This window comes from Scyliorhinus canicula, chromosome 8 (assembly GCF_902713615.1).
Source record: "Scyliorhinus canicula chromosome 8, sScyCan1.1, whole genome shotgun sequence".
Classification (NCBI taxonomy): Eukaryota; Metazoa; Chordata; class Chondrichthyes; order Carcharhiniformes; family Scyliorhinidae; genus Scyliorhinus; species Scyliorhinus canicula.
In genome coordinates, this window is record NC_052153.1 from 145,926,855 (window position 1) to 145,951,809 (window position 24,955).

The 24,955-nt window shown below is 47.4% G+C and overlaps 1 protein-coding gene across 1 annotated transcript in view; it reads right to left on the reverse strand.

Moving 5' to 3' along the window:
* The window catches only part of LOC119969926 (single-stranded DNA-binding protein 3-like), a 483,574-nt gene that overhangs the window by 43,362 nt on the left and 415,257 nt on the right, over positions 1 to 24,955 (reverse strand). Inside the window, exons 8-12 of the mRNA XM_038803895.1 lie at positions 19,334 to 19,400; positions 16,519 to 16,592; positions 16,140 to 16,231; positions 7,630 to 7,678; positions 5,687 to 5,722 (exon numbers count right to left, since the gene is read on the reverse strand). Coding sequence (XP_038659823.1) covers positions 5,687 to 5,722; positions 7,630 to 7,678; positions 16,140 to 16,231; positions 16,519 to 16,592; positions 19,334 to 19,400 — 318 coding nt within the window. The remainder of the gene's footprint in view (positions 1 to 5,686; positions 5,723 to 7,629; positions 7,679 to 16,139; positions 16,232 to 16,518; positions 16,593 to 19,333; positions 19,401 to 24,955) is intronic.

Consider the following 24,955-nt stretch of genomic DNA (forward strand, 5'->3'; position numbering starts at 1 on the left):
GTAGAAGTGCGGTTTGCACTCCGCACAGACCTGGCAGTCCCTGGTGATTGTCTGTACTTCCTCGACGGAGTAGGGCAGATTGCGGGCCTTTATGAAATGGTACAACCATGTGACTCCCGGGTGACAAAGGCTGTCGAGCAGGGTCCTGAGTTGATCAACTTGTGCGCTGGCACATGTACCTCGGGATAGGGCGTCTGGGGGCTCGTTGAGCTTGCCGGGCCGATACAAAATCTCATAATTGTAGGTGGAGAGCTCGATCCTCCATCTCAAGATTTTATCATTTTTGATCTTGCCCCGCTGCGTGTTATTGAACATGAAGGCTACCGACCATTGGTCAGTGAGGAGAGTGAATTTCCTGCCAGCCACGTAATGCCTCCAATGCCGCATAGCTTCAACGATAGCCTGGGCCTCTTTTTCGACGGATGAGTGCCGAATTTCGGAGGCATGAAGGGTGCGGGAAAAGAGTGCCACGGACCTGCCTGCCTGATTGAGCATGGCGGCTAGGGCGATGTCTGATGCGTTGCTCTCCACTTGAAAGGACAGTGCCTAGTCTACTGCGTGAATCCCGGCCTTGGCGATATCGGCTCTGATACGGGCGAAGGCCTGTTGAGCCTCAGCCGTCAGGGGAAAATGGGTGGACTGTATGAGTGGGCGGGCCTTGGTCGCATAGTTTGGGACCCACTGGGCGTAGTATGAAAAGAACCCCAAGCAGGCAGCGTTTGAGGGCTTTAGGGCAGTGGGGAAGGGGGAGCTCCATGAGAGGGCACATGCGGTCGGGATCGCGCCCAGAACTCCGTTCTGGACCACATAGCCGAGGATGGCTAAGCGGTTCGTGCTGAATACGCACTTCTCCTTGTTACAGGAGAGTGGCAGTGTGGTGAAATTTGGCAAGGTAGGCATCGTGGTCCTGCTGATCGTGGCCGCAGATGGTGACGTTGTCTAGGTATGGAAAGGTGGCCTGCAAACCGTACCGGTCGACCATTCAGTCCGTCTGCCTTTGGAAGACCGAGACCCCGTTGGTGACGCCGAATGGGACCCTGAGGAAGTGATAGAGGCGAAGATCTGCTTCGAAGGCAGTGTATGAATTATGGATGGGGAGCTGGTGGTAGGCGGAGTTGAGGTCTACCGTTGAGAAGATCCGGTACTGTGCAATCTGATTGACCATATCAGATATGCGTGGGAGAGGGTACGCATCGAGCTGCGTGTATCGATTGATGGTCTGGCTGTAGTCCACGACCATTCTGTGCTTCTCCCCAGTTTTAACAACTACCACTTGGGCTCTCCAGGGGCTGTTGCTGGCCTTGATGATGCTTTCCTGAAGCAGCCACTGGACCTCGGACCTGATGAAGGTCCTGTCCTGGGTGCTGTACCGCCAGTTCCTGGTGGCGACGGGTTTGCAATCCGGGGCTAGATTTGTGAAAAGGGAAGGTTGATTGACCTTTAGGGTCACGAGGCTGCACACAGTAAGGTGTGGTAGGGGCCCGCCAAATTTCAGGGTTAGGCTCTGAAGGTTACATTGGAAGTCCAGGCCGAGTAGCAGGGCAGTGCAGAGGTTAGGGAGGACGTAGCGGCGGAAGCTGCTGAATTCCAGGCCCTGGACTGTGAGTGTGATGATACAGTACCCCCGGATCGCCACGGAATGGGATCCGGAGGCCAGGGAGATTCTTTGGTTGGCGGGGTGTACCGCGAGGGAGCAGCGCCTTACCGTATCCGGGTGGATGAAGCTTTCGGTGCTCCCGGAGACCAGTTGGCAAGAGGTCATGTGTCCATCGATTTTAACGCTGGTCGATGCGGTGGCCAGGTTGCGCGGGCGAGACTGGTCGATCGTCACCGAGGCGAGTTGTGGCTGGTCGTCGCTGTGTCGGATGATGCGATGCTCGGGGCGCACGGGTCCTGGAACGATGGTGGTGCCCATGTGTGGAGGAGACAAGATGGCGGCGCCTGCAGATCCTGGGGAGGACCAAATGGCAGCGCCCATGGGCCGCACGTGGCGGAGGTTGAAAAAGATGGCGGTGCCATGGGCCGCATGTATTGCATGGAGGGAAGATGGCGGCGCCCACTGGCCGCGATTGGTCTGAGGGGGAGAAGATGGCGGCACCCACTGGCCGCACGTGGTCCGGGGGGCTGAAGATGGTGGCGCCCATTGTGCATAAGCGAGGGGGGTGGGGGTGGGGGCGATAGCAGCGACTGCGCGGGCCTGGTACACCACGGCGAAGTGCCCCTTTTTACCGCAAGCCTTACAAAGGGCAGCGCGGGCCAGGCAGCGTTGGCGGGGGTGTTTTTGTTGGCTGCAAAAATAACATCAGGGACCCCCGGGGTTGGCTGGCTGGCACGTGGCGCAGGCGTATTGGCTGGTTAAGGCCTCCGCTGGGGCGGCCGTCTGCAGGGTGCACGATGCGTAGGAAGGGTGGGCCGCGCGGCTGGGGGTGTAGGCCTGAATATTGCGCAAGGCGACCATCACAGGTAGCACTAGCTTCTTTGTCTCTGTGAGATCGAGCGTAGCCCCTTCTAAAAGTCGCTGGCGTATGAGGTCCAACCCAATCCCCGTAACAAAAGCATCCCGCGTAAGGAGGTTCGAATGTTCCGTGGCCGTAACGGCCTGACAGTCACAGACCCGGACTAGTGGGATTAGGGCCCGCCAGAAGTCTTCTCCGGAGTCACCAGGGAGCTGACAGCGAGTGGAGAGTACGTGTCTGGCGAAGAGCGTGTTCGCCCACTGGCCGTAATTTTCCTTAAGTAGCGCCATGGCTTTGTCATAGTTTGGCGCGTCCTGGATCAGAGGAAAGACGTTGGAGCTCAACCTCGATTACAGTATCTGTATTTTCTGAGCTTCTGGAATAGGGTCTGGTGCAGACCTGATGTACGCCTCGAAACAAGCTAGCCAGTGCTGAAAGTCCTTTTTGGCGTTGCTTGATTGCGGATCCAGCTGCACGCGATCCGGCTTGATACGGAGGTCCATCTTCTGAAAATCTTAGAGTAATAAATTGATGCACAATCAATTGCACAGAGATGAGAGTTGAATACAACTGAGGCTTTATTACTTTAAGATGTGTGACCTCCCACAGCAGCTGGTGAAATTTATACTCCGCCTACTGGGCGGAGCCAGCAGGCAGGGACTACCACTGTACCTGTAGTACAGGGTATTACCGTAAATCATCTAATATATGTACAACAGTGGTTTACCCCAAGCAACAAAAACTTTAACCTCAACAGCATGAAGAAAGTACATTATTCCAAGCTACGTATATACATTCTCCTGCTCTTTACTTCTGCCCCTTCTGACTTCATAAATGCCTCCGCCGCCTCCACTGTTTCAAAATAAAAGTTTCTGGAGTTGTTGGTCACCCTCAGCTTTGCTGGCTACACCACTCCAAACCACACTCCACTGTCGTACAATGCTGCCTTCACTTGGCCGAAAGCTGCTCGCCGCTTTGCCAGTTCCGCCGACAAGTCCTGATAAATACGAACCTTAGCACTAGCCCACTGTACCTCCCGCTATTGTTTTGTCCAGTTCAATACCTTCTCCTCCATGTGATATCTGTGAAAACAGATTATCACTGCCCTTGGCAGCTCGTTTAACTTAAGCTTAGGCCTCAGCAACCGATGAGCTCTATCCAGTTCATACCAAGAGGGTTCTTCTCCCACCCCATCAGTTCTGCCAACATCCTGGCAAAGTACTCTGTCACCCTCGGGCCCTTCATCCCCTTGAGCAGGCCCACAATCCTCAAATTTTGTTGGCTTGAGCGGATCTCCACATCCTCCAGCTTTGCTTGCAGCCCCCTATTGGCCTCGACCACCCTCTGCAGTTCACCCCCCATCAAGGTGAGCTGATCGCTGTTCTGCGACATGGCCTCCTCCACTGCCTTCATCTTCTCGCTCTGCTCCCTCACCTCGGCCGACGCCTTTCCAACAGCTACCTTCACCGGGGCAATTGGCTCCTCCACCAACGCCTTCAGTGCCACCGCCATCACCTTTCTCATCACCTGCATATGCTTCGCGAACTGCTTTTCGAGCTTTAAAGACACCACCTCAGCCATCTTCTCTGCTGCAAGCAGCCCAGCCTCCGCCATCTTGTCAGTCCCCGGGCTGGTCCTCACACTCAACGGCTCACTCTCACTCTCTCCCTTTCTCGCTTCTGTTTTTCTTCGGCTTTTGGACATCTTTTGCCTTCTTTACAGCTTCTTAATGATTCATAGATTGCCGCCAGGACTGGGCACGAAAAATACCCCAAAAGAAAAACATGCCTCAAGCAGGAGCCACCCAACGTGCACCGACCCCTTGACATGCCACCTTCGGCTGCCTCGCGTTCTGGGCTCAAGCCCGCCATCTCGGCTGCCACGTGCTCTGGACCCAGCCCCGCCGCTCCAACTGCCTCGTGCTCCGGACCCAACTCTGCAGTTTCGGCTGCCTCGTGTTCTAGGCCCAGGCCCGCCGCTCCAGTTGCTTCAAGCACTTACCTCAGTCCTGCCGACTTGCGTTCTAAACGCGGGCCCGCCACCTCGACTGCCGCTTGTTTCGGACTTGGCCCCCTCCAGTCCAGCCACCATGCACTCCCGCAGGGTTTATTACCGGTTTTAAAATGGTTTGGTGCCTTCCCTTGAGCCCCAAAGACCGAGAAAAAAAATAGTCTCCTTGCTCTTTAAGCCCTCCGACTTTAAACCTGTTTCTTTCTTCTCTTAGTGTCCGGCCCAACACCCATTCCCATGTCATGGGGGCTTAAACCAACAAAGTTGGATCTTGAGCGCAAGGTCGAAGTAAAAAAAAGAAACAAAATTGCGATCCCGGATGAGAGCTCCTCCACATGCAGCCGCTCTGTTGAAAACCAGCTGCACCTTTTAAAGAAGGACTTTGGCACCCACATGACCACTTGCTGGAGAGGCCTTCAGATAGGGGGGTCGCTCCCGTTAATTGTATGGAGATTGGCCTTATGTGGTGATCATTGCTTTCCTGCGGCGGGATCCTAATTTTGGCAATTAGGCAGACAGGTTAGATAGCAAATTGAGCACAATGTGGCCATTAAATAGTGCTCATTGTCTGTTTGGCACAAAAAACCTATTGTTTTTCTCTTTTTAACGAATTATCAGGGGCATAATTTGAGTGGATCAGTTTAGAAATCTTATTACGGTAGTGCACCGAATGCTACATTTCTAGCCCAGGACACCATCATAGAATTGACAAAGCTTTTGTCACAAGACAGGTGTCCTACCGCAAAGCAATCCTAGAGTTCAAATTTCGGAGCTTCCTCCACCACATGGCATAAAGTTTTAGGTTGAAACTGAATACTGAACTGTTTACTGACAACTTGCACTTAAAACAAGTACAAACTATTTTTCGCAAATCTTCTATCCTTCTATTTAAGAATTTTTGATGTCACTCAAATTTAAATATGCAAACGCCTGTTGCCAGCAATGTGTTGTCTTTTCTTGCTTATTATCAAACACGATTTGCCACGGCACCATATGCTGATGCGTAACAGTTCTCAGAGCAATTTTGACCAGACTGATTACTGATTTACTAATGAACATCAACATATGCACTATGAATGCCAGACAAAACAACCAAACACAAAAATCAGATGTTCAGTTCTCAGCCAAAACACTTGGCACTGCTGTTAACATCTGGCTAACTATTTCCACATTTGGAACTCAGCAGCACAACCTACAAAGAACAGTAAAATGCCACTCACCACATAATTGCCAGGCGATGCTGATGAATATGGTATCTGCAACAAAAAATAGCTATCAATTCACTTTTTCTCCTTTTCCAATTTGACAGTTCAAGCCGAAATCAGGATAAAATTGTGAACAAGTCATTCTGGGACAAAGATTGACATTTCTTTACTGATACATGACTGGTCACAAATAAACTACATGGATTCTTTGGTCTCCCTCTCTCTATGGGTTTTAATTACAAATACGTTTTAACCATGATTAACATTATTCAAGGAGGCAAACTGAAATGTTGCACAAATTTAAGTCTGTAAATAGACTTTGATTGTTAGGCCTCAGCTCATTTGGAGCACCATTGATGATAATGATGCTGTTACGACACAAAAATTCTGATGTAAAGCTGAACATTCTGCAATTATTAAAGCAGCACAAAAGAAAAAGGTTGAAAATGAGTTACCCACCTGCCATTTCCTTGGCAGTTTTTGTCAGTGCCCAGTTTGTCATTGCATCCACCGTCCACCGTCAGGGGCAGGGCAAGGAAACAGGTCCCAGGTTTACAACAGCCAGAATAGGAATCAGACCCATGCTGTTAGTGTCATTCTGAACCTCATAAAAGGTGAGCTTTAACTCCCTGCCAAAGTAATTGAAGGTGGGAGGAGGCACGTAAAATAAAGTGATTGACTAGACCACTGCCTTCCCAGGAAGGGGGGGGGGGGGGGAGAGAACCCCTCCCCCCCCCCCCCCCCCCAAGTTGGTACCCCCTTTATCGTTGCCCCTGACATCTCTAAAACGACCATCAATCAATCTTCACTTCTTCTTTAGGACTGGTTGTAGCCCCAGCAGCGTGGTCACTGTTCTCTTCTCGCACTGCTTGGACTACAGAGTTGCCAGCCAAAAAGATTGGCCAGCAGCTCTGCAGGCTAGGGCTTTCTGACCCTGAGGGGTGGAAACCACACTCATAACTAACTGAGGCTGGGGCAGCACAATGGCGCAGTGGGTTAGCCCTGCTGCCTCACGGCGCCGAGGTCCCAGGTTCGATCCCGGCTCTGGGTCACTGTCCGTGTGGAGTTTGCACATTCTCCCTGTGTTTGCGTGGGTTTCGCCCCCACAACCCAAAGATGTGCAGGCTAGGTGGGTTGGCCACACTAAATTGCCCCTTAATTGGAAAAAATGAATTGGGTACTCTAAGTTTATCATAAAAATTTTTTTTTTAAAAATAACTAATTGAGGCTGCCCCCAGCATATCACTGCAGGACAGCCCAATTTCACGGCGGCAAAGTGCTGACCGACTTTACGTCAGGGGAGCGCAGGCAATCGGATCTTCCCGTAAAATTCACCCCATCATGTTTTTTAGGTCTGGTCATATGATTAAAAACGGAAACTCATTCTTTAGAAACAGGATTCAATGTTATACCGTAACCCGAATCCAGTATTTTTACATCCAATCATGTGTGCAACCTTTTGCAAAGTCATCAATGGTCACCTTGCATATTGCTCAGTACGTTGAGAAACACTCAGAAGTGTTCAGACAAACACGCAGCATTGACGGTATGCTATTTTACCCAACTATTTTGAATGCACATAATGAGGGAATTGTTTAAAATTTTACAAAGTAAAATGTTCATAATTTCATAGAAAATAGTGTGAAATTTAAAAGCAGCAAATCAGTATTAAGTTTCCAGGAACCAAAGACCACTGGAAATTTAAAAAAAGAAAGAATTGAATTTCAAAATGGAAAGAAAATGCATAAAGAAGATTCCATTCATTGTTGTACCACATTGCGAGCTTACTTGCCGAGAGAAACTGTTTATTTTTAAATGGGAAAACAATTATTATCATTGTGAAAGGAATGTTTTTATGATATGCGGAATAATATTTCAGCCTGTGTACTTAAATGCACAGAGGCTACAGGTGTATTCCTTGTTGTGTGAGGGTCACACAAGCACTAAGACATACTTACTGAGTTGGCATTGGGTGGATTTGGCCATGGTCGACCGCCTCCAGGACCCCTGTAATAAAGTGACAGATGGAGTTTTAATTCAAATAACTAAACAGTCTTTGGCACTCTACCAACAAGCAATCCGTGCTACTGAGAAACAAAACGTTACTGTCTCACTGGCAACAACGGCCTTCGCAGTGATCTGCTGCCTGACGCAAATGCAATCACTTTTTATACATCTTATTGTCATCCTCTCAGGTGCCATTTAAGTAAGCAGTTCTCAAACCGTATAAGCACAATGTCTACATCCTAGATTCTTATATGCGTGTTTTCACATACAACCATGGAAACACAAAGATTAATGGATGAAAAAATGGCAAGTCAAACAGTGAACCAGCATTGGTAGATATTTAAATAGAAGATGGCACCCAGGACACCAGCCCCAAGATTCGGGGATGCAGATTCTGGGAGGCTGCTGGAAGCAGTGCAGGCCAGGAGGGATGTCCTGTTCCTCAGAAGATCCAGGAAGGGTCAGCCGGTGCTGCCTGTGATGAGGTGGCAGCAGCTGTGAGGGTCGGGAGTGTGACCAGGAGGACAGGCCTCCATTGTCAAATGAAGGTCAACTACCTACACTGGGCAGCATGAATAAGTAGACACCAATGTCCTCCACCCGGCCTGAGCATCCCCACACGAGCATCCACCCCCAACTCTCCATGCGACCCCAACCCTCCCTCCACTCCCCTTCTCCCTTCAACCCCCCAACCTTTTCTTCACACCACACCATCTCCCTCAAAACCCCCCAAACCTTCCTTCACATCCCCTCCCACCACTGTGAACCATCCATGTGGCTAACGCTGCCCTCTCTGTGTCTCTTCAGGAAAAGCTCTCCCACAATCGTCGGGAGAGGGCCCAGACCGGCAGCGGCGTGCCGGACATAAGAACCCTCACCACCTTCGGGGAGCGTGCCCTGGAAGTGAGAGGGGTGGCCGAGGATAAAGCGGTCCACCAACCCCAACGGAGGTTGGCGGACACTGGTGCAGAACCACCGGGACCCACCCGGAGGATCTGTCAACATGAGTTGTTACTGCCTTACTGACGGACCAATCCCTCCCACCGACCGCATGTCTATTCTTCCGCAGGACCTCCAGCTGACAGCGCCAGCCCATATCAGATGCCCCCCTCTTCTGCCTCCCAGCAGAACACCTCGGAGGTGAGCTCTGAGGAAGACATGGTTGTGGCATCACAGCTGTCATTCCCACCCTCCACCAGTGCAGATATGCACCCCTCGGTGGTAAATGTTAGCGGTCAGGTTTCAGAGGCATAGTCTGGTGAACACCGCACTACTGCTGATGTACATAAGGTAGAGACAGGAACCCCCAGGCAAGACCATAGTCAGAGGTCAGCTGGGTCCCAGCCAGATGCTGAGCCTGTGAAACAGGCTAACCAGGAGCTGATGGGGACGTTATGGAGCGGCCGTGACATTCAAAGAGAGATGTGACACTCCAGCATGTTCACAGCCGCTTGAAGACTTCCCGTTGGCTATGGATGCAAGAGATGTCACCATGGCACCGAGGCCAACATTGCTAAGATGGCAACCGCAATGGGGAGCCTGGTGCATGACGTCGGCACCATTAGTGAAGCTGTCCAAGGCGTTGCGCAGTTGGTGACGGCCATGGCTAACGGTCCCGGCAGACTGTCGTACTCGATGGGGGACCTGACCCAGTACCAGGCTGACCTTGATGAGGTTCTCAGGGACATGCCCCGCTCTCATATGGAAATGGCCAAGGCGCTGCTGAGCTTATACCAGTCGCAGGTGGGCATTGTCGGGGTGCTGCAGAGCATCCCCCAGTAACTGAGGAACATCGCCGAGGGCGTCGACACGATAGTGCAGATCATGGGCTGGCTGAGCCAGATAATGCAGAGGCAGCCGTGGCTTGAACCAGCTGCCCCTCCGTCGCAAGGTGAACCCCAGGGTCCTATGGGCACCGACCGGGAGGCTGGGTGCCAACCCAGACCCGTCCCCCAGCTCCCCTGAGTTCCACCCCTGAAGAGGCCAGCCAGTACACGGCAAGTCTGTGCATGTGCCATCGACAAGTGAGCCAGGGCCCTCCGGCCCCAGAGGACGCCCGCCATGTGCATCGAAGGCCACGAAGGCGGCCTCCACCTGAAATGTCCATCCTGCGGTTACACCTAGATATAGCGGTAGAGCTAGTCGAGCCAAGTTCATTGAACATCAGTGAGGGAACCCGGGGGGGGGGGGGGGGGGGGGGGGGTACGTAGGGGGGGCAGCACCATCGGGAGAGTGGGTATTGATACACACAATAAACACCATTGTGCACAACTAGTATGATGCCTCTGTCACTTTCTTTCAGAATACAGGCCAACCTCTGAACCCTTGGTCCATCTCTCCAGGCATCTCCCCCTCCCCATGGCACTCACCCACCCTCCAGCCATAGACCTGTCCCCAGAGCTGTGTCCTATCCACCGGGTGTTCGGATGTTGGCTGCTGCGTGTCGTCTTGCCTCCCGCAGTGGTCAGACACAGTGTCCAGGCATCAAGCTGTGATTGGGATGCTAGGCAATGACACCCACATGCTACATTCCCTTCCACCCACGGAATCCACTTGGGTTGTGTGAAGTGCTCACTTAACCACGACTGCCAATTCCCAAATTACCAAAGCCTTCAGCTGCATGGCCAGAGGCCTCAGCTGTCAGTGGGGTTATGGGTGATCGGTAGGACAAATGGACAGGGACAAGGGTTTCCCTCAGAATGGGTAGACATGTTCCAGGGGCTGGCATGGTGGTACCACGAGCAGTTTTCCCCTGGATGCCCCCCCCAGCACCTCCCCTCCACCCTCCTATGGTGGCCCACCTGTGTGTAGGGTTCCCCATCTCCAGCAGAGGATCCCCCATACCCAACCGAGAGTCTCCCACCTCCTCCGAGAACTGAGGTCGCAGGCCCAGCACTCCCGGGCTCTTTGTCTGTGAGCAAGGACGGCTACTCAGGTCCCCACAGAAGGCCTTCCGTCAGGTTCATGTTTTTAAACGGAGTACTAATTGGCGACAGTGTGACCACATGCTGGGGAGGCTGCTGAATGACGAGAGGCTGTTGGATATGGGTTGGCTCCCGTTAATTGTATGGAAACAGGGCTTAAGTGGCGGTAATTGGTTTCGCGCCAGGCTACGGCGAGATCCCGATTTTGCCTACAGGAGTGGGCTGGTTGCATCGCAAACTGTTTGGCGTCTGCCGTGGTTTTCGGTTTTGGCCTCTCCTGCTATTCACCGGCCTAGTTTCACTTGAGCGAGAGCGTAACGAGGCCGGATAATCGTGCCCATTGTTTCTAGTCGAGAGACTTCCACAACCCCTTCAGATTCTTCTACAGTCCCACTTACCTCTTTCCCTGTTAAAATTGAGTTGTAACACTTCTTAAGGATCTCCATGTTTCACTCAGGCTCAAGCACACACATAAAATGGTCTTTTCTACCCCATAAACTGTGTTTCACTGTACATTTGTCTTGTTGAATTACATCTTTGTGACACCCTGGATACTATTTTATTTTCAATAATAATAATCGCTTATTGTCACAAGTAGGCTTCAATGAAGTTACTGTGAAAAGCCTAGTCACCACATTCCAGGGAGGCCAGTATGGGAATTGAACTCGCGCTGCTGCCATTATTCTGCATTACAAGCCAGCTGTTTAGCGCACTGTGCTAAACCAGCCCCAAGGCATTCATCAATAGAAAGTCAAGGTATTGATTTACCTCACATCTTAGACTGAGCTCATTATTTTGCCATTAGTTTGTCATGCAGTCATATACTTACACTCCATAGCGAGAAAATATAAAAGATGAACTTAACAAAATCTTTGCAAGACAAGGGCTCATCAGGGAAGGTCAACTGAAATCTGGAAAAAGGCTTTCTATGCTTGACTATGTTTTAATGTTTTGCAAATCAGGATGTACAGATAAAGGAATTGCTTTTAATGGGTAAAAATTGTGAGCAATGTGTCACAATTTCTTGAATAAGGTGGCTGCTGGCCCAGGACTCTTGTATGTAGATATGTGTTGGATTTCAGAAGCATTTGATAAGATGCAACATAAGAGACTTATTATGAAGTCTGATGCACATGGTGTAAGGGAGTTTTGTTTAAAGTAGACTAAATTTGAGATTCAAGACACTTGATCAGTGTATAAAGACAGAAGATTCCACGGGTTTTGAACAAATAAAAATAAACTTTACAAGGTCAGAAAGAGAGTTTTTTTTACAATAATAATCTTTATTAGTGTCACAAGTAGGCTTACATTAACACTGCAATGAGGTTACTTGAAAATCGCTGAGTCGTCATACTCAAGCGCCTGTTCGGGTACACTGAGGGAAAATTCTGAATGGCCAATTCACCTAACAAGCACGTCTTTCTGGACTTGTGGGTGGAAACCGAGCATCCGGAGGAATTCCATGCAGACACGGGAAGAACATACAGACTCCACAGAGACAGTGACCCAAGCCTGGAAACGAACCCAGGTCCCTGGTGCTCTGAAGCAACAGTGCTAACCACTGTGCAACTGTGCCGCTCCATCTTATATTCCAACATTCAATCAGCATGCAAACTGTGGTCGCATAACCAAACCAGTGTGATTTCTCAGCAACCTACCCAGACATCAGCCGAGTCAACTAATCTCACTGAAACTCTGCTTCTCTCATGAGGGATTCCAGTCTTCACTTCGAAGATTTGACCGAGGATTTCTCTTGAAAAATTGCTCCAACTCAGACGGCATCCACAATGGCCTACCTCACAGGTTTCAATTTTGTCTCCCGAGATTCTCTTACCCTGGATTCCTAAATATACACTCAATGCTCAAACACCAACTCACAAACATAACTTCAGCTCTTCGGCCGTGCCAAGCAGAATACTACTGCTCTAAAAGAGTATCTTTGACCCAATAGCCCGCAGCATGGAATCACCAAACTTTGGCTGTTTTCTTGGACCTTCAGGGCTTCTTCTGAGTTCTCTTCAATTACCAGGGCCATCCTTGAGCTCTCTGCACTGCTACCCCCAGTCTTTTTCCTATTTGGAGCCTTGTTCTGTGCTCCTTTCTTTTTAACTGAAGTGGGAACTCTCCCTGTTCACTCCCTTGGACTTTGCTCGATGGCATTCCGCTCCTGGTCATCCAACCTGAGCTTTCACAATATTTTCTTTCTTGCACATGCGAGCTGAGCCCACAGAGCATGAAATTGTAGATCTGCACACGTGCAGCCCACTCCCAGTCTGTGCATGTACAAAAGCTCCACGGTCCATTGAGAGTTGACGTTCCTGACCTCTGTTCTCAACACCCAGGTAAGTTTGGTTTTCATAACAATATTCAAAGTAGTTGAACTAGCACAAAACTACAAAAAAATGGATAGTTTATGCTCACACCACATATAAACCATCAAGACAAGTAAGGCTGATATTCTGAATTCCCGTTGCTAACCAGTTACTTTGACTCCCAGTAACACAAAGAAATTGTGGGTATGCCACCAATTAATTTTAAAGGATGAAAATTTACAGGCAGTGTGCCGTGACTTGGTCATTGGGGCAGAGTTCCTACTGGTAACGTTAACTTAGAAAATACACCTACATGTGTTACATTAATCATATGCGGAATGCTTTTGTGTCAATATTTATGTAATGTAAGCGAAAAGCTGCATTAAAAAGATTAGCCAACAAAAGTTTGAAGAAATGACTAAAAGTAGTTTGAACTTTAGAAAGATACCGTGGGCGAGATTCTCTGGCCTCCCTACATTATGTTCTCGGTGGCAGGAGGTGGCCCGCCACTGGTCAACAGCAGGATCTTCTAGTCCCACCACTGTCAATGGGATTTCCCCTTGACTTCGTGCCATGCAACCAGAAAACCCAGAGCAGGGGTGCACCAACAGCAAGACCGGGAGATCCCGCCGGTGTGAACAGTCGGAAGATCTCATGTTTTATTTTTAAACAGCCATGCAGTGATTTAATTCATTAACTATATTTCGAGGGTAGGACATTTGAATTAGGGGGAAACTTTTCTATCTTTTCTGATATTAAGGTGTAGAGTGTTATTGATAGCAGGATGTAACTTTGTTGGTAACTGTTCTGCATCTCGAGGAAATTTATTATTTGTTTGCAAAGTAATGTAAACCTAAGGGCCCAAGGAAGTAATAGACAGAGCTGTGAGGGCAGCACGGTGGCGTAGTGGTTAGCCCTGCTGCCTCATGGCAACAAGGTCCCAGGTTCAATCCCGGCTCTGGGTCACTGTCCGTGTGGAGTTTGCACATTCTCCCCGTGTCTGCGTGGGTTTCACCCCCACAACCCAAAGATGTGCAGGGCAGGTGGATTGGCCATGCTAAATTGCCCCTTAATTGGAAAAAATTGATTTGGGTACTCTAAATTTATAAAAAAAAAATAGATAAGAGCTGTGAGTCAGTTTACGATTCATAAAGCATGGTTTGTAGAGTTGGGGTGACATGAAATGACTCGTATCCTAAGCCACTGAAAGAGGTGAATTTGGACTATTTTCAAATAAGGGATCCCGGAATATGAGACTGGCGGCTAAAAGTTGCAAAATCATATTCTTCGTTGGCAGAGTGTTACAATGGCTTCTGTGGTATGACTCTTCTGGACACAGTTCAACATCAATTCAAAGACGGAGAAGAGAAAGACACCGTCTGTGTTGGCAATGATCGGGAGCTCCTGGGATCTTGAGAGATGGGAATGTTGTCTTCACGATTGTATTGTATGCAGGTTTGGGCCCCGTATCTAAGGAAGGATGCACTGGCCTTGGAAAGGGTCCAGAGGAGGTTCACAAGAATGATCCTTGGAATGAAGAACTTGTCATATGAGGAGCGGTTGAGGACTCTAGTCTGTATTCGTTGAAGTTTAGAAGAATGAAGGGGGATATTATTGAAACTTACAGGATACTGAGAGGCCTAGATGGAGGGACGTGGAGAGGATGTTTCCACTAGTAAGAGATTAGAACCCGAGGGCGCAGCCTCAGACTGAAGGGACAACTTTTAACACTGATGAGAAGGACTTTCTTCAGCCAGAGGATGGTGAATCTGTGGAACTCTTTGCCACAGAAGGCTGTGGAGGCCAAATCACTGAGTGTCTTTAAGGAAGAGATAGATAGGTTCTTGATTGAGAAGGGGATTAGGGGCTATGGGGAGAAGGCAAAAGAATGGGGATCAGAAACATATCAGTCATGACTCAATGGTGGAGCAGACTCGATAGGCAGAATGGCCTAATTCTGCTCCTGTATCTTGTGGTCTTATTAAATTTATGCAAAATTTTGCTTAACAAATTTTACTTGATTCATAAATACTGGTTATTCGTACCTCGTAGATCAAATGCAACTGAGGACCCTAGAGTTAAAAGATAAGAATTCAGACCTTCGAATTTTTAATCAGAAGGGTTTTATACCTCAAAACCCTAAATCCCTACACATGTCTCTCAGTAAATTGCTGCAACTAATTTCACAACACACAGCAATATAACTATATTTCAGCACTCTTCAAAAGGAGACAAACATCAAAGCACAAATTAGCATTACACGAAATCAATGTACTTATTATTGTTGCTTTACAGTACAAGTTGCTCCAAAATTGCCTCCTTGAAAGCGGTTGGCTATTAACTTTTGCCTAATTTAATGTATCTGTTTTTGATCATTATAATTTCATGAACATGTTTCAAGCGCCAGCCCTTTTGTATACACTTCATTCCTCTATAGTCAGAGAAAACTATGAACCACATATCTTTGGAGATTCATGCGATCTTAGCTGGTTTTTTGATACAAATTACATCCAAATAGAAAGTTGCCTGGCCATTTGTTGGGTTTCAACCTGCTGAGGGTGATGAGCACTTTCCATCATTTAACCGCAGAAGAAATAGTTATGATAGAGTTACATATTCTCAGCAATAGGATGTGAAATTAATAAAAGAAGTGTGGATTATAATTACAGTAGCCAAGATTTCAACTTTATTGCAACAAGTGCAATTACTAAAATGTATGTCCAGCAATTAGAAAATGGAAAGTTGAATTTATGATTTTAATAAAAAGTTATTGTGTATAGTATAGCATATATACATATTTATTTTATTTACAAAGTAAATTTAACCCAGAGATCTGTTGCAAATCTTGAACTGTTTGTCACTGAATAGAATTACCATACATTACAACGTCTGCATTGAATTACCATACATTACAATATTCCATTGAGGATGAATTCCAATCAGCATTTAATCAGGCGACTGAATTTATAAAAACATCTAAATCAGAGAAAAATTCCAGCCTTAATCTGCCTCAAGTTACCATTTCTGTAACAGTGACAGTGACACCAGCAGAAACTTCAATGCGAAACAAGCAATACAATTATTTAATATAGTTTAAGGTACAAGTGGACTCAAATGAAACAATGGCCTTCTTTAGTTTAAGCTTATTTATATCCATGTTTTAATTTCTAGTTAATGTTTCTCTGTGAAAGGCTACATGCAAGAGGTGTCTATGACTTTACTTACATGTTCATTCCAGGCATGCCTGGACCACCTAAAGCATTCAGCGGGGGTCTCATTCCTCCTCCGTAACTCTGCAATGATAACCAAGGGTCAGACTACCATAAAGAAAAGAAAAACCAGAGAGGAAGGGGGAAAGAAAGGAAAGTAGGTTAATGATTTCTCTAGTAAAATTCTAGGAAGTGGCCTGTGTTTTTAACATGAATAATACTGAAAGTTCAGTGGAAACTTAAAAGTTTCACATCTACATCAAAAAATGGATTGCATGCCAGGCAGGATTTTTTATGCGCAATTTAGTCAATTACAAATAAATATATTGCATATCTGACCTATTCGTACACAAACTTTAGGATCTGCAAATAAAATAAATACATTTAGCAATTACCTGTGGTCCTAAGGGGGGGACCATACCCCTTGGAGGAGTCATTCGCTGCATCGGTCCACCCATGGTTGGATGTCCTGATTGGCAAAATATCACAAATGTGAATTAACTCTCCCATGGCTTACCAATCTCTTCAGATCATCATAAAGGACGATGGAAGGGTAGCACATTTCAGTTGATTTACGATTTCATAAATTAGAACATATGTTATGCAGCAATAAAATCAGTAGCAGACTACTAAATTTCCCTCTCAAAAGAATAGTATATTATATTTTAAATGTAACAATAACATACACAAATGCATTTACATTAACCAAAAGTAAAATCAAATAGAGCTAAATTTGTTAATATGCAAAATCTTGCACTCAATATAGTGTCATCAAAGTCAAGTTTTATGGAGCTTGTATTGGCTTTATACAATTATAAAACTAGTCGCACTTGACACCTCCACAACTTTGAACTGGAAGTAAGGCACAAAGAGGAGGAAAATGGTATATGAAATGAAATGAAAGAAAATGAAATGAAAATGAATGAAAATCGCTTATTGTCATAAGTAGGCTTCAAATGAAGTTACTGTAAAAAGCCCCTAGTCGCCACATTCCGGCGCCTGTTCGGGGAGGCTGGTACGGGAATTGAACCGTGCTGCTGGCCTGCCTGGGTCTGCTTTCAAAGCCAGCGATTTAGCTCTGTGCTAAACCAGCCCCTAATGCCATCTTAACCAAATTGGGATGTGTTATATTCAATTCAAAGATGCAATTTGTTATGCATCTTAGCATGTTTAGCTCACTGGGCTAAATCGCTGGCTTTTAAAGCAGACCAAGCGGGCCAGCAGCACGGTTCGATTCCCGTACCAGCCTCCCCGGACAGGCGCCGGAATGTGGCGACTAGGGACTTTTCACAGTAACTTCATTGAAGTCTACTAGTGACAACAAGCGATTTTCATTTTCATTTCATTTCAAGTACAGGGTACACTTTTTGTAAATATTGTGCATAATCTTTCCATACTGTATTGTTGACATTTCTAATACTGTCTTGTCCACAACAGGGTAGATTTTTGAAGACTTTGGGCCTCATTTTGTGCTCCGTAATAGGGACTGCATGGAGCCATTTGGAAGAAAAATCTGAGTGTGGAAGCAAAACGTCCTGACCCCATATCCATCTTCGATTGGATGGGATTAAAGGGATTAAAGGACCCCGGAAGTGCAGAAGATTTTAGTTTAGACAGGCAGCATTGTCGGCGCAGGCTTGGACAGCCGAAGGGCCTGTTCCTGTGCTGTACTTTTCTTTGTTCTTTGATTATTTTCAGTGGTGCTGGGATTGGGTTGGTGTGGGAACTCCATACTCTATGTTTAGAAATTGCCAACACCATGCTAGAAGTGGACATTTCAACATTTCTGAAATTCTAATTGAGCCTTTCTAAATCACACCCGGTGAGTTGTGGTGTGAACCATGGATTGAAGGTGGAAAGAGTATAAAAGGTGACTAAAATGATGTTTCCCCCTTTACAGTTCAACATGAAATTCTGCAGCCTGTGTTATATCTGTGTTTACTAAAGTGAACTGTGTCAGAGCTATGATTGAAAACAGTAAGTGACTATTGAATAATGTGTTTGTGAAATTGTTATTTCTAGCACTGGAAAACGTTCAAGTGAAAGCACAGGATTGCATAAATGGAAAAGTCTTCAGATGTATCAGAATAGAGCATCCGCTGGTTTAAGTATTATTCTGAATTGTACACTATAATGCATAGCCCTGTGGGAGATCAATGGCTAATTGCTGTAATTTTTTCATTCATTCTTTAACAAAGAGCTTAGCTATAAGTTTTGCTATTTCAAGTCGTTGACAGATGTCAGAGCTTTCATTCATATTTTAAAGAACAGCCCAGCCATCTGTTTGGCTGTCTGATAGCTTCGACATCTCTGAGATTCAGGCTGTTTTCACAGGGATGAATGGATTCTGTACTGCAGGGCTTAAGCTTTGTGCTGGGGAATGTCAGTTTGGTGGCTTGGCTTCCTTTCAAATTAATAATTGGATTCTGCACTGCGGGAATTGTTTACACAACTGTCCTTTACAGTGTGAGCTTGTTTGACAGGTTTATGAGCTTCTAAGAGAATATTGTTTTTTGAGTGCGTATTCAAGTCATTTTTGGCTATTTTGACAGATTTATTAGCTTTTCAAAGGCTTCCAAATGTTATTGTAGGGTTCAAGAGTTCTGTTTATGAAGTAGATACTGATGACTGCATGAGGAGGGTGAAATGAGGGTGAAGGGAGGATGAGGGATATACACAGATGAGAGAACTGGGTTGCTGTCTCAGTGAACAGGAGATATGTTTTTTAACTGACCACTTCAGCATAATCCTGAGGGGCAGCAGGCCAGGCTCTGGGCCATCCCTGTCTCCCACTGATGAATAACCCATTGGCCAGTCCTGCCAGGATAGAGGCAGGATCAGGACATCGGAAAAATTCATGACTCCTGATTCCCTCTTCCATGATGAAAATCTGGGGTCTTTTGTTCACAGTGCAAAGTTTTAAGCTATTTCCGAGGAGGTCGGAGAATCAGCCACACCGTCCTCTGTACACCTTAGTCACCAATCCTGCAGTGCAAGAATGCACTGGGACTGATTTCATGAAAAAAAAAGCACCTGTATATTAAAATCAATTCAAAGCATAGGCCTTCAATTCTTTTTTTGGCTTCAATTCCACCTCACTGCCACAAAGAAAATCACAAAATGTTAGACCTGTTTTAAATTCTTGAAGCATTTTGTAAAACCACGATCAAGAAATATGAAGTATATTTTGGAATTGAGAAAGGTACTTACCTTGCTGCCGTGTTGGATCTATCCCACTGGGCAGCAATGGTTGTGTTCCTGGAACTCCTCCAAGTGACTGTTGGCGATAGAAAAGAAAAAGAACAAATGCACTCAGCTAAAAATGTATTTATTTCTATTCCATGATGTGATACTCGTTCAATCAAAATCTTAATATACCAAAATTTTTACTTTTAGTTTAATTATATATTAGATATAACTGTTCGCTATACATGTATTACAAGATATGTGAGTAGATTCAGAAATTCTACTGTGTTGTTCTCATCTCAGCCTACACTCCCATTGAGTAAATCTTCGAACTAGGAACATAGGCTAATGCACAAACCCAATATTCTGGAAGCAAAGAGTTATCATAACGTACACCGAGTTTTCTTTGATAGTTTTTGGAACCTAATTAAGATGCTCAACAGAGACAATTTATAAGAGGCAAATCAAAAAGGGAAAAAAAACCCACAAACTAACAAAGGCAGAAAAGGATCAAAAAGTCTTAATATACAGCCTAGCTACACAAATAATTACCTTTATATGCACTGGGGATATGAAGAGAAGGACAACAGAGGAATATAACTACATTTTCAGAAATGCTACTTTAAAAACACATTCCCAAAGTCTGTAGGTCAGGAATAAAAAGCCACAAAATTTCACTCCGCTGGTGTCAGCCCTGTCTTGTTATGCTCCAGGTGTAGCATAAGCGGCTTCCTTGTGGTGCACTTGACAAAGGAAGGTTCAGACATGGAAATAACTTCAACATGTTTATTAAACTATTTACACTTCTATTACTCGGGTTCGACACTACTGTTAATCCTCCTATAGCTACCCAGACTGACTAACCAGTCTGCGACAATCCACGTGGTGGGAGTGATATTGAATCAACCCTGTGTCTCTACTCACTGACTCTCCACTGGAAAAAGAGGCAGATCATGTGTGTGGTGTCCTTTATATATGGGTTGGTGTAATGCCCTCCTGTGATCATGTCACCTCTGTGTGTATCGTGAATGCCCATTGGTCGTGTCCTATCTAACTGTTCTATTGGTTGAGTGTCTGTGTGTCATGTCTCTGGTGCTCCCTCTAGTGTCTAGTTAGTCTACATGTATTTACATTAACCCCTTGTGTATTTACAGTGATGCACATCACCACAAGCCCTACAGGAGATGAGTGATGTAAAATTGACAACCTCTGATGCAGTTTGTGACGATTACCACGGCCTAAATTTTCAGGTGTCCATCATCCGGAGTATCGGTAGATATCGCAGCCGTTCTGACTTTAGACAGGCTCCTTGCTATTTCATGCTCTGGGAGGTTATGAGGGAGGTCATCTTGCTGTCAGTGGGTAGGCTGGAGGGGAGGGAGGGCGGAGCTCTCTGGTCCCTGAGGGAAGGGCAGCCCGAGTCTGAAAGGGTCTTCTGATTGAGGCACCCCACATCCTGCCCGTGATTGAGGGTGAAAACTTTTTCGGTTTCCCACTCTCAGTTATCGGGTGTTCGCAAACCTAATAATTGAGGCAGGGCAGGAAAAGTCCCCGACTGGCCATTAAGTGGCCACTTAAAGGTCTTAACCGGGGTATGTGCGGGCTTTCCATCCGAGTCCCTATCCGCTCCACCGTAAAATCACACCAGAGTTGGGGAGGGTGGGATCCTGGAGGGACTCCCATCCATGCTATTTTACATTCCACCCTTTCTCCCAGAAACCACAAGTGGCGGGGGGAGACTAAAACTCTGGTCCATGTTTTGAAGGGAGCAGGTGCAGGTGTCTCCACGTGTGTGCCAGAAGAATGCAGAGAGGGGACAGAAGGTAGCGTCAGTCAGTCTCATTGCTGATTTAGTTCCCGCTTTGTCATTTTGGTCCTCGCCAGTTCTATTAACAGTCCTATTTATCCTGCCAGGATGCTTTTATCCGGCGCTAGTCAGCCGTTCCAGCCACCTGCGAGTCACCACTTTGGACCATAGGGCAGCTGCTCAGTGAGAAATATTACCCACTGAAATTCATGGCTGATGATTCCCCTCCACCACATGCAAACAGCACATTTACTGGTTTACTAGTTGCAGCACTGCTGCAACTAGAAAGGTTTGGGACCAAATCATCTGTACTCTGAAGTAATGGTCTCACTGTATGAACATCTCAGGGGAGAATTCCATACTCAATGCCTCCTCATTTATGACAGTTTTCTGTGTCCTCCACAGTCTTGTCCTTATGACCAGGGCTTTGGTGATCACTTCAGGAGGAAGAGAAAAAAAGAGGAGAATAAGGAAGCATCCAGGACATTATTCTTCCAGATGAGTTTTCCAAGAGCATCTCATAAGACCCTGGCTGACCTCTGAAAGGCTCCAGATCACTGTTGCTCCACAATTCCCACCTCACCATCCTTACCATTAGTGTCCTCTTGGCTAGAATCCTGAAGTATTGACACCACAAAGTAAAATTCCTTCTCAACTTTATCCAACAATATTACGTACACAATCAAGTGTTCAATCTTGTGTTTTCCCTTGGTGCCTGTCTTTGTCAGGCCTAGTGTTGCAGATAGAGTGGTACCCTCTAGCTGCAGCATGGCCGATGGAACACTTCTGACATTCAATAGAAAAAACTGCAGATGGCCTTGCAGGATTTCCTCAAGCAGCTCTTGGCCCTGTGGGCCCAGCTTCAGACTGTGCCATCTCGGCATGCGAGACGGCTGTCTGTGCTGGCTAGTTGACAGGCAACACCAGGAACACTGGCACAGTGGCAGTGGGGGGAGCATGGATTCTGCCATCCAGAAAACTATCAGCTCTCCCTGGGACCTTGTCTCAGTAGCCCAGTAACCTGTCAGTGGACAGGTTGCTGGCCTGATGTGAGACTTTGCAAGCCATTTGAACGTTGATATCCACAGCCAGATTGGCAGCAGTTTGAACTTGAACGGCTTAGACCCAAACGTGCATGGTAATAATCTGGGACCCCATGCAGCACTCAAACATTTGATCGAAGCTTCCTATGGTACATTTGAAGGAATCAGCCATCATTTGTTGCACAATGGATGGGTTTGTAAGTGTGTTCATGGAGTTGGCCACCATGTTGGAAAGAATGAGCTTCAAGGCAAAGCCCTATGTCAAGCTGGGGACAGATTTCACCATGTTCCTTGGCATTAATTTCAGACCTCCAGGCAGGCTACCTAATGCCTGGGCCAGGAAACTACTCATCTCAGTCTCCTGCAGATAATCTAGGGCAGCACGGTAGCATGGTGGTTAGCACAATTGCTTCACAGCTCCAGGGTCCCAGGTTCGATTCCCGGCTTGGTTCACTGTCTGTGCGGAGTCTGCACGTTCTCCCCGTGTGTGTGGGGGTTTCCTTCGGGTGCTCCGGTTTCCTCCCACAGTCCAAAGATGTGCAGGTTAGGTGGATTGGCCATGCTAAATTGCCCTTAGTGTTCAAAATTGCCCTTAGTGTTGGGGGTGGGTTACTGGGTTATGGGGATAGGGTGGAGATGTGGGCTTGGGTAGGGTGCTCTTTCAAAGAGCCAGTGCAGACTCGATGGGCCGAATGGCCTCCTTCTGCACTGTAAATTCTATGATTGTGTATGCACTCACCCTCCGGTGACCTGGGACCACCCTAGTCTCTACTCTGGCTGCTATGTGCTTGTACCCGGAGTCCCATTATGTGCAGATCCCCCCTCCGTGCTATCCTCTAAAATAAGCGCATTTTCAGCGTATGAGCTGGTGAGTGCGAGTGCAAAATCAAATGAATGTGTGTCTTCATCATTACTATCTTCTTTGTCTTCCTCCACTGCCTGGCTAGGTTGCACTTCTTAGATTATCTGAAAGAAAAATGGAACAAGAGTAAGGTTGTGTTGAAGGGAATTAAGAGATGCTTTAACCATCTGCAGCTTGAAAATTAGAAAAGAATGTGGGATGAGGGAAAGTGGAATGTGAGAATGAGGATTAAGTTTTAGGATACTTTCATCTTCAATGGATTCAGCTGTCCTCCTGCCTCAGCAAGTTGTTTCCCATGTGGGACAGCATCTCCTCCTCCATGTGTGTTAGAACGTGCAGGTGTACCTCTCTACCTCTGGAGAGTTCCCGTTGTATCAGGGTTGGGCCACCTTGTCCTGCAAGAGAAAGGAAAATGTGTTAGTGAGTGCCATGCAGTATGTTTGTGTGATGTGACTGCGATGGTTGAACAGCTGGTGGTATGTGCAACTTGTGAGGCTTGCAGCAGGGTTAATTGTGTGAGGGTGAGGTTGAGCATATGAATTTCAGGTATGAGTCCTGATTGATAGAGATTGTTGACAGGTGAGTGATGGTGGTGTGGTGAAATGAGCAATGGCTGAGGCTGTCTTTGCTGATCTTGACTACTTGTCTGAACTTTATTAAACTGCTTGCAACACTGCATCCGATTCCTCAGAGCTCAAATCCAAGCACTGATGTGCATAATTACTGTGTGTCAAGAGAGCCTCCTGCCCCTGTGAACACAGAACTTCGGCGGGATTCTCCGACCCCCCGCCGGGTCGGAGAATCGCCGGGGGCCGGCGTGAATCCCGCCCCCGCCGTCTCCCAAAGTTTCCGGCACCAGAGATTCGTCGGGGGCGGAAATCGTGCCGCGCCTGTTGGCCCCCCCCGGCGATTCTCCGGCCCACGATGGGCCGAAGTCCCACTGCTGGCATGATGGTCCCGCTGGCGGGAATCAAACCACCTACCTTACCGGCGGGACCAGGCGACGCGAGCGGGCTCCGGGGTCCTGGGGAGGAGCGCGGGGCGATCTGGCCCCAGGGGGTGTCCCAACAGTGGCCTGGCTCACTATCGGGGCCCACCGATCGGCGGGCAGGCCAGTGCCATGGGGGCACTCTTTTCCTTCCGCGTTCGCCATCCGCGGAGGTGACCCCCTCTTCTGCGCATGCGCGGGGATGATGTCAGCAGCCGCTGATGCTCCCGTGCATGCGCAGACTTCCGCCGGCCGGCGAAGTCCCTTCGGCCCCGGCTGGCGTGGCGCCAAAGGCCGTTCCCGCCGGCTGGCGGGGCGCCAACCATTCCGGCACGGGCCTAGCCCCTCAAGGTTAGGGCTTGGCTCCTAAAGGTGCGGAGAAATCCACACCTTTGGGACGGCCCGACGCCGGAGTGGTTCCCGCCACTCCGTCCCGCCGGGACCACCCGCCCCGCTGGGTAGGGGAGAATCCCGGCCCTTATCGCTCCTCTGTTCCGCTTCCTCCCCCCAAGACCGCCAATGCAGTTCGGAAAACCATGGTCATACATTATTGTTTGTTGATCCATTCTATTCCCAATGCACAACGGGCTGTTACATGAGATACAGACTAGTGCAGGGTAGCTTTAAGTAGTGCTGGCAAGAAACAATATTGGGCCTCCGGCTGATGATATAGCCAAAGTAAAGCACAGATAGCACTGGCTGCATTCACTATGCATTACAATGTGCAGGTTCCATGAAAATGGCACCCATCTTGATTCCCACATCCTTTTCGGGGACTACCCAATTTAGCCTCCAAATCATTCAGCATGTGGAAAATTGCCGGCAGAAATCCAAATTGCAACACTCTCTACTGGTGTGCAGTAATGCACCACCGCATTGCATTATTTTTCCTGTTTTCAGTTTAACCTTCACAATAATTATTATTGATTGTTCAAGTACTGAAAAA